Here is an 18,235-nt window from a genome sequence, read left to right on the forward strand (position 1 = left end):
GCCAACATGAATCTCCTTTTACCTGTAGCCATGGGCAGCGGACCCACTATATCCATTGCCCACATTGCGAAAGGCCACGGACTTGACACAACGTGTGTAATGGTTCGCTGGTGCAAAGATCATCTGGGCGAACTTCTGGCACTTCTCGCATCGTTTAGCATAGTCCACGGTCCCTTTTTTCATATCGCGGCCAAAGTAGCCCTGTGATATCGATCGTGTCTTTGTTGTCACCGCCGGTGAGTGACTTCCACAATCTCCCTCATGCAACTCCGCTAACACTTCAAGGGCTAATCTCGGCCCGAGACACTTTAACAAAGGCCCGGCGAAATTCGCCGATATAGCTCCCCTCTATGAGCCGTATTATCTCAGGATGTACGTTCCGATCTCCTTTTCTCCCCTTTATCTTCCACCACGTCCCCCGACAAAAAACTCTTGATGGGTACGATCCATCCCCCTTCGTCCTCCTCTACATGACATACCTCCACCCCTCTTTCCTCTCCCTCCTCCGTGCTAGGCTTCTCCAATCGCTTTACCTTTATCATTCTTTCTTCCGATTCAGGGATTGCGGCCGCCACGTAGGCTAGGGCGTCGGCATGTCTGTTTTCACCGCGACCCAAATGTATGAATCTAACCCAGCGAACTGGCAGCCCTCTTTTTGCAAAGACGCGTCGGATATTTTGCCATCGCGTGGGGCGCGGCCACGAACCCTCCGTTAGCCTGACACACCACCAGATTTGAGTCGGAATAAACTGTCAACTCTTTCACCCCTACCTCTTCTGCCATTCTCATGCCCGCTATTACTGCCTCGTATTCTGCTTCGTTATTTGATGCCGCGAACCCCAACTTCATAGTTAACTCAATTCTGTTGTTTTCCGGCGTGACCAGCACTGCCCCTATCCCGCTGCAATTGTCTGTGGCTGACCCGTCGGCAAAGACTCTCCATCCATTCCTTCGATCCCAGGGGTCCAACCAATCCTGTTCCGTGATCCTTTCCGGCCCCATGACCATCTCGTTTCCCCATGTGTGGGTCCTCCTCATTTGGAAACTCGCTAAAAATTCGCCCGCTGCGCGCTTTTCTGGCGTTACGATCGACATCAGATCTCGTAAGAACTCAACATCACTGCCCATTTCAGCATCCTCCCCGACTTCTCAGCTTTCAATGCTTGCTTTAGCGGCAAATTGGTCACCACCACTACAGAGTGCGCCTCAAAGTACGGTTTCAACTTCAGGGCCGAGAACACCAAAGCCAAGGCATATTTCTCTATTCTGCTATATCTGGTCTCGGCTTCCAGCAGTGTTTTACTTTGGAAGTATACCGGCTTTTCCAATTTACCCACAATTCTGACTAGTACCGAGCTAATGGCATATTCCGTGACCCCCAAATATAGGTACAACTTCTCTCCCTGTTCTGGTCGCGATAGCATAGGGGCCTTGCCTAAGTAATCCTTCAACTCTTGGAACGCCCTTTCGCACTCCGGGGTCCATTCGAAATCCAGCGTATTCCTCAGCAGCCGGTATAATGGCCTACACTTATCTGACGACTTCGAGATGAATCTATTCAAAGCCGCGACCCTTCCTGCAAGTCTCTGCACCTCCTTGACATCGAGGCGGCGGCATCTCCACTAGGGCCCTTATTTTGTGCGGGGTTGGCTTCTATTCCCCGGTGAGTAACTATGTATCCCAGGAACTTTCCCGTGGTGACGCCGAACGTACATTTCTCTGGATTAAGTTTTAAATTGTACAACCGCAGTATTCTAAATGTCTCTTTCAAACCCTCCAGATGTTCTTCCTCCGACATGCTCTTTTCTACCATGTCGTCTATGTAAATCTCAATCCCCTTTCGGATCTTGCTTTCGAACATTTTCTCCCCTAGCCGCTGAAAGGTGGCCCCGGCGTTCTTCAATCCAAACGGCATTCTTGTGTAACAGTACGTCCCGCCTTCCACCACGAAAGCTGTCTTTTCCTGATCTGGCCCGTACATGGCCACCTGGTTATATCCCATTGACGCGTCCATGAAAGAAAACACTTTAAACCCTGCAGTTCTATCCACCCATTTCGTCTACTCGGCGGCGTGGGGTAGCTATCTTTGGGGCACTCTGAATTCCGTCCGTGAAGTCGGACGCGACATCCGCACCTTGCCATTCTTCTTAGGTACCGCTACCACATTTGACAACCAGTCGGTAAAGGACACCTCTCGTATTATCCCTGCCCCCTTCAACCTCGCGACCTCTTCGCGAATCCCTTCGGCGTACCTTGGTCTGATCCCTCGCATCTTTCGTCTTCTTGGTTTAGCGTCCCCTCATATGTAACTTATGACATGCGAACTCGGGTCAATCCGGTGACTTCCTCGATCATCCGGGCAAATACATCTCGGTTAGCGGATAAAACGATTACTAATTTGCTCTTCCATTCCTCAGACAGACTGGACCCCACTGATGTGAACTTCTCTTCACCGTTCTCCCCCAAGTTTACTACCTCTATCTCATCCAAGGTCTTCGGTCCTGCTACTAACTCTGCCGATCCCTCCCCGACGGGGCACTGTAATTGCTATGCCTGCCTCTTCCTGGACCGCGAGGTCTCTTCCTCTGACCCACGGATCAATCTCTTCACCGTACTCTGGTGGCTATTTTTTGCCGACACCTGATCCCCGCGGACCTCGTATATCCCGGTCGGGGTAGGGAACCGAATCACTTGGTAGTAAGTGGAGGGAACTGCTTTCATCTCGTGAATCCATCTCCTCCCCAGGATGGCGTTGTACTGCGAGTCGGCATCCACCACCTTAAACCTGGAAAACACCGTAACCGGTCCCGCAGTCACTGGGAGCAGTAGCTCCCCCAAGGGTTCCGTCATGCTCCCGTTGAACCCATACAAATTTGTTGGCGAGGGTCTCAGCTGCTTCCTTTCTATGTTCATTTCTCCCATTGCCCCTCTAAATAGTAAATCCACAGCACTGCCGCAATCCACCAACACTCTCTTTACTATGTAATTTCCCATAGTCACCGTGATCACCAACGCGTCCTCGTGCGGGGAGTCGATGGCTCGGAGGTCAGCGTCCGGAGAAGCGTGATGCTCTTCCTTCCTTTGCGATCCCATAATCTGTCCGCGACTGCCTTTCCGGCGTCTCATGCACTTCTTTGTATGCTTGCATTTCGCCTTATCCTCGCGGTGTGCATTATGGCTCAATATCTCTCCACTGAAGATCACATTGATCGTTCCTAGTATCCTCCCCTGGGTAGGCGCCTGCTCCCCTTTGTCCCCTTCCGCTACAAACTCCTTCAATAATCCCCTTGTTATCATCCTCTGAATTAGCCACCTTAACGCATAACAATTTGTCCCGTCGTGATTGTGTATTTGATGATAAGCACAATAAGGTCTGCCTTGTACCTCCACTGGCTTGGTTCGCGGACCCTCATACCCCTGCAGGTTCTGGATCAACGGTAGTATCTCGCTCAGCGGCTTATTCAATGGCACTTGCTCTTCCTCGCGGTAAGGCTTTTTGTCTCGACCTTCCCTTCTAACCTCTTCGCGGTCCCTGTAGGGCCGCGATGAAGACTTTCGATACCCGCTGCCCCCTTTATCAGAGGGTTCATAGTGCCGGCGCCCCTCCGTTTTATCCAACGATAACACCGCCTTTCCCGGCCTTCTCACCTCCTTCTGCATGGTGTCCTCATACCTAATGTACTTTTCCACCCTCGGATACAAGTCCTGTAGAGTTGCTATCTCATTCTTTGCTACCGATTCATGTACTCTAGTTCCCGGGCGCAACCCTCTCTCGAAAGCTATCACCGCCCGTCCTTTCATCTAGATTTTCCACTTTCAAAGTCTCCGCTTTGAATGCGCACAAGAAATCTCTCGCGATTCAGCCGACCTCGCCTTTCGTTGAACAAGGCCGCGATGTCCACCACCACGCTTCTTTTGATGTATGAAGTGATCAATGAGCGCTGCTCCAACTCACGAAAGTTATTAATACTCTTGAAGGTAACCTGTAATACCAATCGGATGCTCCCCCTTTCAAGCTTGCGGGAACATCATACATCTTAGTCCGTCATACCGCGACTCTTGCCACAACGGCATCTGGCTGCGGAAATGGTGAATGTGGGTCGGTTGGGTCTCTGTTCCTCCATCATACCTCTCAAACCTTGGCTGATTGAACCTCTTCGGCACTTCCGACTTCCATATCAAATCTGCGGTGGGTTGCGATTCAACCCGCCACCACCGACTTCGCCAGCGCCTCCTGCTCCGCGAGTGCATCCCCAAGCTAGCCCGGATCGTTAGCTATCATTTCCCCGACTTGTTCCTTAGTAAGCCCCCCCCCATTTGTTCTTCCGCATCCGTTCCCCTTCCTCCTCTTTTCTCGTTTCTAGACACCTCCCTTTCCGACTCCTCTATAGTTTCTCTCTCCCTTCTCGACCCCTCATTTTCCTCCCTCAACCTCGATATTTCCTCATGCAACAACCTTGTCTCCTCTGCTCCGGACATTATTGTCTCTTCCCCGTCCGCTCCTCCCTCCCCCAGCTTCTTGTTGACTCCCGCGTCCCTCGGTGGTGGTAATGCGTCTTTCTTTAATTAGCCCCACTCTTCTTTTTGTTGCCATTTCACTATTTTTTTTCTTTACTCTCTCTTTTTTCTCCCCACGGGCGCGCCAAATGTTGTGACCTACCTCTTCTCCTCCTCTACTATTCTATTTATAATGACCCTCCTCCTTCTTGGGCCCTCCAAATCCCCCATCATCGGCCTCTCGACTGCCAAGTGTTGAGTTCTCGTCGGCGACGTTAGGGTTTCACCCTTCCCCTGCTAGGCACGTGCCCAGATGGTTCTATTCCATGTCAGCTAGCCTTTCGCGCCGCGGTTCTCCCCTATCTGTCCTCGGTACTTTCGGCCTCCATACTTGGCTTCTCGCCCCACCGCCTCGTAGCTTAGCCCGTCATCCCACACCCTGTCCTCTTCCCGGCTCCCTCATCCGCCAGACCCGCGGCCATCATAAACTGTGTCGCTACAATTTCCTTACTGGTTTATTGATATATATATATATATATTATTTTGATTAATTTCTCTATAAAAAGAAAATTAAAAATGAGTGTTTTAGTAACACACGTGGGCGAGTAGCTAGGAGTGCTGGTAGATTTTACCAGCATGAACAAATTCGGACTCTGAAATTGTTCCTCAAATTACTATCGATTGGCATTAATATCGGTTTCGGTAGGATAAGATGTTGATCCAATAACAACCCACTACCTAATTTAGTACTAGTCAAAATCAATGGGCAATGTTTGTATCCAAAGATTAATTTCTTGTAGAACATCGATGAATGTAGAGAAACTTTGTAACAAATTTTACATTATCCTTATGGAAAAGTTAGTCGGTATGTGGTGGTGTGAACTGTGAATTGAAATTAACCTCCCAATTCCACATCTTGCCAGTAGTCCGCTACAAATTCTACCTTGATCGGGCCTAAGCCAATCCAGATCGGCTATACACCTTACCTCCCATTCAAATAGACATGATGATATAGGCCAGGTACATAGTGAATTAGGGACCCATCAGTATAATCCTATCGTTTCATTTGCAAAAGACAGGCGCACTTTCTTTTTTCTTAGTTTTCTTGGCTTGCTTTTGACTTTGTTTGGCCCAGCTCAACATTTCTTCAAAATTGAAGAAGGAAGATCAAATCAGATGTAGAGAACGAGACACTTCCTTGTACGGTACGGCCTAGTACGCTATCCACACATATAGTTCTTTTCAACATAATACACCTCATAGCCCACTGTTCTAACAAACCAGGGTCAAATGGAATTTAGTGGACGTTTTATATATATAGATTATATGATTAATCGGAGAAACCATGTTTGTTTGATATTATCAGTAAGAGAATGAATTGCATTCCGTCAATCCATATGTGGAAAGTGGAAACGGTTCTGACTTGCACATATTCAAACTATATTTATCCACCAACCCCAACAAGCTGCCTACACTTTTTGCTAGCGATTATCCATAATCCGCTATGAAGTGTTAATAAAAGACGTGTAAAATAAAGGAACATATGCATTTTTTCCATATTAATATCTGTACTAGTCTACGTTACACACTTTGAAAAGTGTTTTCTTTTGAAACAATTCACTGTGAATAGGTAACAAAGCATTATGAGTTCTTGAGTTTCTCTATTTAAACCCCATGTAATAGCAGCTTAGAAGAGCACACACACTTGCCCAGAAAAAACCGAGTTCTCTAGCCCTTGTTCTTCCCTACATATATACGACTTGAAATGGCTATTGGTTTGATGAACAACACTATCTTGAAGTCCTCTCTTTCAAAAGCTCAAACCAACCATCATTCTCTAGTACCCCTCACTATATTTGACAAAGCTGCTTTTGATCTTCATGTTGTAGTTCTATATGCCTTCAAACCACCTATGCCATCCAATGAAGTCTTAAAGAATGCACTCTCCAAAGTTCTTATTCACTTCCCCCACCTTGCCGGACGATTTACAACTGATGACAAAGGGCAACCCTGCATTGTACTAAACAATGCTGGTATTCGAATTATTGAAACTTATGTGCCGACCACCTTAGCTGATCAGCTACCTTTTGATCCATCAAAGGAGGTTAACCATCTCCTTCCACCAGTTGAAGGAATTGATGAGTTGCTCCAAATTCAACTCAATCGTTACGCATGTGGTGGTCTTGTGATTGGTCAAACTGCGCACCATCGCGTTGCTGATGGCCAATCCTTGAGCTCTTTTTTTGTTGCATGGGCTAAACTAGTACGTGGCCTCGCCGTAGACCCACTTCCCTACCATGATAGAGATGCAATTTCAGTCCCAAGAAACCAACCTAGAGCACAATTCGCTCATCGTTTCATTGAGTTCCGACAGACTAATGTTCCGAACACCCCTATTTTGCTATCCTCTATTGAGAATTTGATCACTCATTTCTCTACTGACTTCATAAACAAGATTAAATCAAAGGTTACTCAAGGTAATGACTCTAATCCACACCAAAGGTATAGCACCTTTGAGTGTCTCCTAGCTCATGTTTGGAAAAAAATGACACAAGCTAGAGGCCTTGAACTTGAGCAATTCACTCAAGTTAGGGTGGCAGTGAATGGGAGAGCACGAATGAAACCACAAGTGCCTATTGAGTATTTTGGGAATTTAGTTCTTTGGGCTTATCCGAGGTTGACAGTGAGAGAGGTATTAATGGAGAGCCATGCATACGTTGCTAAGGCGATACACGACGCTGTGGCTAAGATTGATAACAAGTACTTCCAATCATTTATCGACTTTGGAGAATTACTGAAGAGAAATGGTGAAGAACTTGAGGGGACGGCACCAGAGATTGGGAACACCTTGTGTCCAAACTTGGAGGTGGATAGTTGGTTGAGGTTCCAGTTCCATGATCTCAATTTTGGGGGAGGAGGGCCTTGTGCATTTTATCCTCCAAATATACCAGTTGAAGGGTTGTTAATTTTCTTGCCATCTTGCAGAGTGGGAGGTGGTGTTGATGTGGTTATGTCACTCTTGCCTGAACATGCTAGCATCTTCAAAACAAATTCCCACTCTCTGCAGTAGTAACATTAGTACTTTGTGTTGTTTAAGTTCTATGTGGCTTGTGCTTTTTACTTGGATTTAGTTTGTATTATTTAATCTTGATATGTGAAATACAATAGTATGTGATGGAATAGTCGGCTAACAATTAGTACCTAAAAGAATTGATATAAATACAAATGATCTATGAAAACTCTAAAGCCTTTCTCGATCAAAGAAGAAAATTAAAATGGTACTGAGAAGGAGATCTCACTGAGAAGTTGCAATGCTGAAAAAACACAAGTCGATTGTACTGTCTGGGGTAGCTCAAGCAATCGGGGCCTAAGCAAAGTTTGAATATGGGGCCTTATAGTATTAATATATACCAATAAAATTGTTGGGATGGATTTGTTTACGTTATTTCATATGAATGCAAACCTCAATTTATTTAACAAAGAATTTAGAATATAACAATTATAATAAAATTTGATCCCAACTTTTTTTTTTTTTTTCTTTATTAAATAGTGATCTCATAAATTTGAAACTTCAATAGATTTATTTAACAAAGAAATGCACAAGAGAGAAGAAGAATTCTACACCAAATAAAACAATATATATAATGATGGATTATAGGGAAAAACCAAAATAGACAAAAGAAGAATATAAGTAAAATTGAAGAATAGGTTTGAATGCCCCATATTTGATTTTTTGTTATAGAGTGATGAAATTTTTTAATAAATTATAGTGACATGTATGTATTTGTTTGGAGAAGACGAAAATATGAGGGAAACGAAGGCGTTTAACGTGATTTTCAAGTTTCCAATTTAAAACGTTTATCTAACGGATTAAAATAAATGAAAAACAATAATAATAGTTTTTTTTTTTTGGCTAATAAAGCAATAGTGGGCTGTGAGCTAAAATATATTGGGGGCCCTTGGACTGCGGGGCCAAAGCTGCTTATTATGCTATGGGGTAGAGCCGGCCCTGTGTACTGTTATTCCATTCCAATGTCTTTCCAACACCCGCAAACCTTGAGAAAAGGATTTCAGGCACAAGATGTATACAAAGCAAACAACTAAGGAAAAGAATGAAGATAAATTCAAGAAAACACATATTAAATGGTGTAAAAGAAAGCATCCAATTGCTTTACAAGGTGGAAAGTGGAGAGGCTACCTAAATAAAATAGGGAAAAGATAGCTAACCCACATGTAAACCAAATAAGAGAGACTTTATTGCTTTTAAGTACTCTTTAATTTCTCTCCACCAAGGTACCAAATCCACTGCTACAAATCCCCTCAAAGATTTAAATGAAACAGCAGTCCTGATTTTCTTGCAACTCTGAATCCCAACTCAAGAGCACACAGGTACTCTTATAAGTTCTTTTCTCTGGTTCGTAGTTTATGCTAGAAACTTTTAACATAGCTTAACCATGAGTATATATTGTTACTTGATATATACAAATATAACCAATTAATTCAGATTTCAGACCCTTGCACATGTAATATAATAGTGAATAAAGATCTATTACTAGAGAGATGTTATGAGTAATGATCCGTCTTTTATTATTATTTACCTTCGCGGTTTATGATGCCTAAATTTCTATTAAAATGTTGCTATATATCTAGCTACAAGTATTTTTCATCTTTTTATATCTGAATTCGCACTCTCTTATTGGGAAGTTTCTGCTCATACCCAAACTATGGATGCACCAAGCTGGGCAGATCAATGGGGTGAAGGAGGTATTGGTGCTTACGAAGCAGGCAAAGACAGTAAGGAGAAGAAAGACGAAAAAAATAACAGTAGCAGCATGAAGAAGATGGACAAGGCCAAAGCAGCAGCCATGGTGGGAGCACAGAAGGTAAAGAATGGGACATCAGTCGGTATCAAATGGATCAAGACCCAATGCCAGAAGAAAAGCTCTTCCAAGTGAACCTGTAACTTATCAGCACCCAATGGAGGGCAGAACAAACATGTTAATTAAGAGATTGTTAATTTAACGACCAGATGAAGTAATGAGAGTAATTAATTTCTTCAACTCAGTGATCATTGAAAGATCATATATCTCAATCATATCTTCACTAAAAACAGATCAAATCAGTAAAAGCAATGCATGATAGATAAAAAGAAGAATGTCAAGTTAAACTTCCTATCTGGACAGAAACCAAAAATTTAAAACTTCCATAGGCGACTTAATGGATATTTGGAAGAACTCAACGAACGACAAAAGCGGACAGAGTTGGTAATGGCGATTGCTTGAACAACATGATTTCACAAACTCTGTTCAAAATAAAGGAAATGGGTCGGGTTTGGGTTTTACAATTACAGTAGATGTCATCTACTATCACCTCTCTCTATATTAAAGCAGAGTCCAGCTGAGGTGGCAATCACAATCCTAGGTGGCGCGTTCTTAAGAGAGGGGTATGCCACGTACACTCATCTCTCCACTAAAACTCTGTAGACAAATTCTATTAAATATATTAGAATAAATTCTATTAGCAATCGAATCCGTATGACAAATAGATAACAAATTCTATTAGCAATCGAATTGTACCGGTCATCTTCTATATATTAACAATAATTTTTCCTACTCATCATCTTACTCATCTTCTGTTCATCTTCATCTTCAACGTTCTTCCTGCTGATTCATTGAAAGGTTCACTTTTTTTTCTCTTTTTCTCTTTTCCTCATTATCTATTTATTCTATACAGTAATTAGTTTTTATTATACTATATCGCCTACCTTGAAGTAATATAATCCGTTGAAAAATACCAAACTATGGATACGATAGGAGAAACACAATTGAGGACGGGGAAGATTGGTGTTGAGTTTTTTAGAGACATGGTGCCAGTATAGCATGCATCTTCAAGGTTCCAATTTAATGGGGAACACAATTAGTAAGCTAAGAAAGAGGACTTGCGAGAATCTATCCCCTAATCAATTTCATACATATTAAATGCCGTGCTTTGCAATGACAACCGATCACTCGAGAATAGGTTAGACCAACCCGTAGTAAAGCCATCAAAACAAAACAACAAAACAAAGCTTGCTGATGGAACCTCTTGCACCAACAAAAAGAAACCCGTCTCCGATTTCTTTGTCACATGGTGCCCGTGATAGCATGCATCTTCAAGGTTCCAATTTAATGGGGAACACAATTAGTCGTTGAGAAGGAGGACTTGCGAATCTATCCCCTAATCAATTTCATGCATATTAAATGCGTTTTTGCAATGACAACCCGATCACTAGAAGATAGATCGACTTCAATGAAAATAAGCATTGGAGAAGCACTCAAAGCAACTACATTAATAGCAAGTGATAAACCGATTCGATCGAGCAACGATTCAAGCGAGAAGGTTAGAGCAACCCGTAGTAAAAGCCATCAAAACAAAACAACAAAACAAAGCTTGGCGATGGAACCTCTTGCACCAACAAAAAGAAACCCGTCTTCGATTTCTTTGTCACTAATAAGAGGATAGTTAAGTTCTTTAAAGAGAATCTATAAGAAGATAGTTAGGAAACGAGAACAAACAAATCATACCGAGAACTGAGATGAATGCGAAATAGATCAAAATACACGGTCAAAGCGGATAAAGTAAGCGTCATACTTCATCGAACTACAAATAAATCTGTTTCGAAGTTCAATCACCCATTAACGGTCCGCCTGCGTCTCCGATTTCTTTGTCACCCATGAACCATCTACATACGGATGCATAACATGAAACCCCAAAATTCATAATCGTAATAAAAAAATTCATCCTCGCGTTTCGGCCCTAAGACCTTGACCTTTCCGGTTTGATATTTCTCTAATGTAAGAAAAACGTTTTTAAAGAAGAGAAATTGATCCACAATACTTCCCATAGCCTCGAAGGTCGCATATATTTGCCAGAAAAATAATCGAACTTCGAAGCACATTGATTGTTTACGAAGGCAGACAAACAAAATGCGCACACTGGCGCATGCACACTCCCAAACACACACGAGACCTGCACCTTAACACAAGCTAGACTTGGACTCATGTAAGTGCTATACATGACCCAGATGCAATGTCGACACAAGGCCTCATTCGGCCGAAAATTAAGAGTGTTGCCTTGATGGCCGCCTTATTGATGAAGTTCTCAATTCAATAAAGCGTAACTTTGTGACCCGGCAATGTTGTTGATCAATGTGTGCCATTAGTGGCCATGTGGTAGACCCATTGTCATTCCCAAGTCTACGAGGCTTCCAATATTGATGTGTTGGCCACACAAATGACCAAACCGAATATGTGGACAAACATCATAAAAAGGCGTAGTGCTTATTCCTTTTCCTCCTAAGCAACAACCATAATATTCATTGTTGAAACTATAACTCCAACTGCCCCGAGAGAGTGAACAAGTTGAAATGAACCCAGCAATTCCATCGTTGTGAAATAAATCTTTTTCGAAGTTCGATCCACCCCTACCCAAGACCCTCGCAAAAAGCTTTTCCGACAAGAATGCTCATGAAACCCCAAAATTCATAATCGTAATAAAAATTCATCCTCGCTTCCCCATAGCCTCGGAAGGTCGCATATATTTGGCCGGAAAAATAATCGAACTTCGGAAGCACATTGATTGTTTTCTGAAGGCAGACAACAAACAAATCACACTTGCATGCACACTCCCAAACACACAGACTGCACCTTAACACAAGCTAGACTTGGACTCATGTAAGTGCTATACATGACCCGGATGCAATGTCGACACAAGGCCTCATTCAACGAAAATTAAGAGTGTTGCCTTGATGGCCAGCCTTGATCAAGTTCTCAATTCAATAAAGCGTAACTTTGTGCGATTGGCAAGGTTGTTGATCAATGTGTGCCATTAGTGGCCATGTGGTAGACCCATTGTCATTCCCAAGTCTACGAGGCTTCCAATATTGATGTGTTGGCCACACAATGACCAAACTGAATATGTGGACAAACATCATAAACAAGGCGTAGTGCTTATTCCTTTTCCTCCTAAGCAACAACCATAATATTCATTGTTGAAACTATAACTCCAACTCCCCCAGAGACTGAACAAGTTGAAATGAACCCAGCAATTCCATCGTTGTGACCTTTGCCTACAAGAACAAGTATCGGAATTTGGCAAGTATGTTATCTCGATCAAATAGAGCAGTGTGTAATGCAGAAGCCTCATGTTTTTTTATTACTCTACTTATGTTTCTGTTTTGCTGCAAGTAAAGGTTATGTTGCAGACCTTACCACATTCATAGTAGCACAAGGAGCCAGCCATCCTGCAGAAAGCATGCTATATTAGTTTGTATATATTTATTTTATTGACTAATATATTTTCCGGTGTAGAACTAAATGGATGTCTCCAAAAAACTGAAGGCAAAACAAGCACGCATAGAAAGAATGTTTAAGTTGAGAGCAAAGGGAAACCATACACACAGAAGAAGAATGCATAACACACCAAGACAAAACTCACCTGCCGGTCTAGCATTTGGTAATTCTTATCACATTCATTTATCTCAACAAAGACAAGCACAAACACATGAACTAATATATCTTTATCTCAACAAAGACAAGCACATGGATGCTTCGCTTCATATCCATTATCATTTCAATACAATAGCAACGTGCAATCATCCCCGTGATTTCACATTCACAATACCGATTACTTTCCTTATGTTCAACATTCAACAACACAAGCACATGGATTCTTTCATTCGTATCCATTATCTTTTCAATACAATAGCAATGTGCAATCATCACCTATGATTTCACATTCACAATACCAGTACTTTCCTTATGTTCAACATTCACCAGGTAAAAAGAAATCATATTTATATATATTTACATATGTTTATGAGAAGTTACTTACATCATTATGTGTGCAGCAATTGGATATAATGTCCACCCGTCACATCCAATCTCACGATCACTATTCCAGCAGACTCAATATGCAAATCTTCCTCAATATCAATCAGGTACAATATTGAAAATATGATAATATATTTATGAAATAAAACTTTTAGGATTCTTACTTTTCTCTTCTATATGTTTAGATATTGGCTCTTGCAATACACAAAGGTCACAAGAGGTTTCGACTGTATACACAAATGCCACAACCTTGGCAAGCGATGATCATATGGAAATTGATTATGATACAATTGGTAATACCTTATTAATGCATTTCTTAGTGTATATCACAAAATCATTTGTTAACACCTTATTAATGCTCTGAGGCGATGACATTTTAGCAGGCGAGATGTTTACTTAATCAACAGAACAATCAAGACAAAGTTGTCACCAATAGTAAGTTCTAATTGTATTATTGTTTTGCTAAATTAATTTATATTATTAACATGTATGTATTTTCATTTGCAGGAAAATTCTCTACACCGTGGAATTTCGGAGGACCTTCAAGTGTCTTGCTCTCACCGTGGTGCTATACTTTGGTATGAGGAGAGGAACACAAAATATAAGAGACCCAAGAATCCAAAGTTTACCATCATTTGCCAACAAGGGAAGTTAAAATTGCCATTACTAAAGAGAACCTCCGAAGTTTTCTAAAGCAGCTCATGGACTACAATGGGGACCTAGATCAAGAAAATTCAGAGAAAACATCTGGGTCATACAATAACGATGTTTGCTATGACGTCCTATGGGGAAAAATAGACAAGGATATAAACAAAAAGGTCGTGGACCTTATGTTTTTCAAATTGACCGGGAATCATCATAAAATAGGTTCTTTTATTGCCAATGCCGGCCGGAAGCCAAGATTTGCTCAATTATATATACATGACATAGAAAACGAAGTTCAAAACCGAAAGTGGATTTTTTGAAAGAAAAAGAAAAAAGAAGATCCGAAAAACATAGATAAAGAAATTGTCGACGGATTGATAAAAATGTTCAATGTTGAGAATAATCTAATAAAATCTTTCAGAACAGCAAGAGAAAGATTTCAAGAGTCTGATTTGATCCACGTTCGCTTGAGAATCATTGGAACGCGAAACAAGGATGCAAGGCTGATAACAACATACCCGAGGCGCCAGGTTCTTTGGATTAATTGTTGGAGACGGACATGAAAATAATAATGGTAGAGACGTAATTGTCGAGAAAAGATCAGAAGGCTTAAAAAGGATGAATGAGTTACAACCAAGCTTTATGGCTATGCAATATCCTATTCTTTTTCCATTTGGAGAAGACGGTTTCCATTTGCAGATTTTAAAAAATAATGTACGTGGAAGTAAGCTGACAAAACGCAATACAGTAAGCATTAGAGAATTCTATGCTTACAGGCTTCAACATAGAAAAAATGAAGGACAAACACTGATGAGAGGTGGACGTCTTTTGAGCCAGTTAGTAGTTGATGCAGAAACAAGCGTGGTGGAGCTCCGTCTACGTTGGATACGTGATAACCAGAAAAAGATCAGATCAGAATTGTACCAAGGTCTCCAAGATGCAGTTGTTGTCGGGGACACAACACCTTCCGGTTGGAAAAAGATTAGTTCTACCTTCTTCATTTTGAGGAGGTCCAAGATATATGGTTCAAAGCTATCAAGACGAATTGCTATTTGTAGATATGCGGGGATCACCAGATCTTTTCATCACATTTAATTGTAATTCTAAATGGCCGAGATAGAAGAATTCACCACCTTAGTGGGGCTAAAACCACAAGATGACCCATTAATTGTAGCTCGGGCATTTAAGATCAAGCTAGATCAACTCATGGGCGATTTATGTCGAGGTCAACACTTCGGAAAGGTTATGGCGGTATTTTCTAGATGTCTCTCCTTTCGTCTCACCGTGAATCTAATTTATTGAATTTTAGTTGAACTTCCTAATTAACTATATATTAATTAATATTAACATCAGCCAAAGTGGCTAATTATTTATTTTCATTTGGACTTTGAATTCGAACTTTAGCCTCTAAGTCAATAGAGACTTTTGTTTCTCTCGTCCTTATTACCTTTTGTGTATTTAATCTAACCGATTTCCTCTTTGCAAATTTGTTTACACAATTGAATTTCAAAAAGGGGACTACCACATGCTCATATATTGTTGTTCCTCCATGACAAACTAAAAACTCCATCGACATCCAAAAAATCATCTCGCCGAAATGCCCGATGAAGTCGATGATCCATTGGGATTTCAAGCCAGAGTCCAATACATGATACACGGTCCATGTGGCACAAAAAATGAAAAATCTCCTTGCATGGATGAAAATAAATGCACTAGAAAATTCCCAAAGAGATTTTGCAACTAAACAACCATAGATGAAAAAGGATTTTGCTGCTTACATGAGAAGAAATGATTCCAAATTCGCTATTACAAAGAAAGGGAAAAAAGTAGATACTTGATTTGGGTTGTTCCAGACAATGAGAGATTTGATTGTCAAATACCAAGCACACATAAATGTCGAATTCTGCAACCAAGGAAGGTCTGTTAAGTATTTGTTCAAATATGTGCACAAAGGTGGTGACAGAGCAACATTTGTTATTGAGGAGAACATCCAAGATGGCGAATCAAATGGAGAACAGGTCATACGTGAAGTTGACGAGATCAAACAATATCAAGACTGTCGTTATCTATCAGCACATGAGGCAGCTTGGAGAATTCTCGGTTTTCACATTCAATATCGAAACCCGGCAGTCGAACGTCTTTCATTCCACTTGGAAAACCAACAGCCTATCATATACCGGGCGGTGATTATATACCTAATGTGGCAAATAGGACTGGAGTGCGACACTCAATTCACCGAGTGGATGAAGACGAATGTGGAGAACGAAGATACAAGGCAATTGACATATGCTGAATTTCCTACAAAATGGGTCCAGGATGCAAACAATGACAAGAAATGGACAAGAAGGAAATCGGGGAAGAACTATAGGCAGGGATATACTATACCCCACCGACAACGGGTGAACGGTTTTATCTTCGTCTACTTCTTAACACGGTGAAAGGTCCAAGGAACTTTAAAGAGATAAGAACAAATAAATGGAAAAGTGCATCCGACCTACAAGTCGCGTGCCTTTGCACTAGGACTGTTGGAAGACGATGGTGAATGGCATGAAGCAATCAAAGAAGCAAAGCAATTTCAGCATTACCAAAAACATTGAGGCAAATGTTCGGTCACACTCTTTTGATGTCTTCGCGAGATAACCGATCCTTTGGAACTATGGAACAGAAATTGGAAATTATTTTTCGAGGATATTCTCTTGACGAAAAGAAACAGACTCAAAAACGATGAACTGACACTCATCGATGAGGAAATTCAAAATCGTGCACTTTGCAAGATTGAGAGATTATTAAACAAGTACAATAAAAACTCAAAGACTTTTCAGAAAAACTAATTCCCGACATGTCGAAAAGAGTCCGATGTTAGTAAAGGTAAGATTGCTTCAAGAAGAGTTGTGCTACGATAGGGTAGCCCTCGACAAAAAGAGTTCTCCGAGCATCACAAACAGCTAAACGGTGATGTTGATCAAATGAGAGTTTTTGACGCAGTTATCAATGCGGTGGAGAAAAACAGGAGGCCTATTTTTGTGTATGGCAGTGGAGGCGGTAAAACATTCCTTTGGAACACGATCCTAGCGAGATTGAGATCACAGGGGAAAATTGTGTTGGCGGTAAGCTTCTTCCGGGTATAGCATCTCTATTAATGCACGGAGGAAGAACCGCACATTCAGATTGAAAATTCCTATAGACATTGATGAATACTCATGTTGCAACATTGGCCAAGGCAGCCATTTGGTGAACTCATATCTTGGCGGATCTTATTGTATGGGATGAGGCACCAATGAATCATAAAGATGCTTTTGAAGCAAAGTGGACAAAACCTTGAGAGATTTGATGCGATTTAAAAATCCACAATCCAATATAAAAGTCTTTGGAGGAAAAAACAAGTACTCTTGGGAGGAGATTTGGACAAACTCTACCCAATTATCAAAAAGGAAAAAGAGAACAAGTGGTGCCGCGGCTTCACTAACCAGATCTCATTTGTGGGACCAATGCAAGGTTTATCTCTTCGACAAAAATATGCAACTTAGAGACGAAAACCTTGATGCAGAAATGGTTGAGTCCATATCCAAATTCAGCAAGTGGGTCCTCGATTTAGGTGAAGGAAAGTTGCCTACAATTGCTCTTAATAGTAACAAAGAGCCAACTTGGATAAAAATCCCAGACGATCTTCTCATTTCCTGGAGAGAACGGCATTAAAGAAATTGTGTCTAGCATCTACCCTGACATTGAAAACAACTATACAAAGCTGGAATACTTAAGAGACAGATGCATTTTGACACCAAGAAATGATTGTGTCGACGAAGTTAACTCATTCGTCCTTTCGACATTGGAAGGAGACTCTAAAAATACCTGAGTGCTGACTCAATAAGCCCAATGTGTGGAAATATTCAAAATCAAGATATTTTGTATCCGATGAGTTCCTAAATAACGATAGAGTTATGCGGGATTCCAAATCATGAACTCGAAATTTGAAGCGCGTGCACTCCATTATGCTCCTCGTAAACACAAACCCGAGTATGGGCATGTGCAATGGCACAAGGCTGATCATCACAAAACTAGGAGAAAGGGTTATCGAGGCACAAATTATAACAGGAAGGAATATCGGAAAAAGAGTTCTCATCCATCGTATCATCATGTCTTCAAACGAATCAAAATGGCCTTTCATTCTAAGACGACGACAATTTCCTATAAAAATTTGCTTTGCGATGACAATCAACAAGAGC

The 18,235-nt window shown here is 41.5% G+C and overlaps 3 protein-coding genes and 1 long non-coding RNA gene across 4 annotated transcripts; 3 read left to right on the forward strand and 1 right to left on the reverse strand.

The window, feature by feature from the left end:
- Positions 1–2,547: 2,547 nt before the first annotated feature.
- Positions 2,548–3,801, reverse strand: LOC147483237 (uncharacterized). Its single transcript, XM_086579513.1, has one exon. The coding sequence runs from the start codon at positions 3,799–3,801 to the stop codon at positions 2,548–2,550; it is 1,254 nt and encodes a 417-aa protein (XP_086435639.1).
- Positions 3,802–6,031: 2,230 nt separating this feature from the next.
- Positions 6,032–7,677, forward strand: LOC147483238 (tryptamine hydroxycinnamoyltransferase 2-like). Its single transcript, XM_086577588.1, has one exon. It carries the CDS (start codon positions 6,263–6,265, stop codon positions 7,565–7,567), a length of 1,305 nt encoding a protein of 434 aa, XP_086433714.1. The 5' UTR covers positions 6,032–6,262; the 3' UTR covers positions 7,568–7,677.
- Positions 7,678–8,780: 1,103 nt separating this feature from the next.
- On the forward strand, positions 8,781–9,557 carry LOC147483239 (uncharacterized). The gene is made up of 2 exons (XR_015204672.1): positions 8,781–8,886; positions 9,202–9,557. It is a non-coding gene; the product is annotated as an uncharacterized LOC147483239 (long non-coding RNA).
- Positions 9,558–15,868: 6,311 nt separating this feature from the next.
- Positions 15,869–16,450, forward strand: LOC147483240 (uncharacterized). Its single transcript, XM_086579514.1, has one exon. It carries the CDS (start codon positions 15,869–15,871, stop codon positions 16,448–16,450), a length of 582 nt encoding a protein of 193 aa, XP_086435640.1.
- Positions 16,451–18,235: the final 1,785 nt, after the last annotated feature.

Source organism: Coptis chinensis, chromosome 8, assembly GCF_015680905.1.
Source record: "Coptis chinensis isolate HL-2020 chromosome 8, ASM1568090v1, whole genome shotgun sequence".
NCBI lineage: Eukaryota > Viridiplantae > Streptophyta > Magnoliopsida > Ranunculales > Ranunculaceae > Coptis > Coptis chinensis.

Bases quoted from the DNA above. Each gene is read 5' to 3' on its own strand.
- LOC147483237 (XM_086579513.1), bottom strand. From the start codon at position 3,801: ATGAAAGGACGGGCGGTGATAGCTTTCGAGAGAGGGTTGCGCCCGGGA.
- LOC147483238 (XM_086577588.1), top strand. From the start codon at position 6,263: ATGGCTATTGGTTTGATGAACAACACTATCTTGAAGTCCTCTCTTTCA.
- LOC147483240 (XM_086579514.1), top strand. From the start codon at position 15,869: ATGAGAGATTTGATTGTCAAATACCAAGCACACATAAATGTCGAATTC.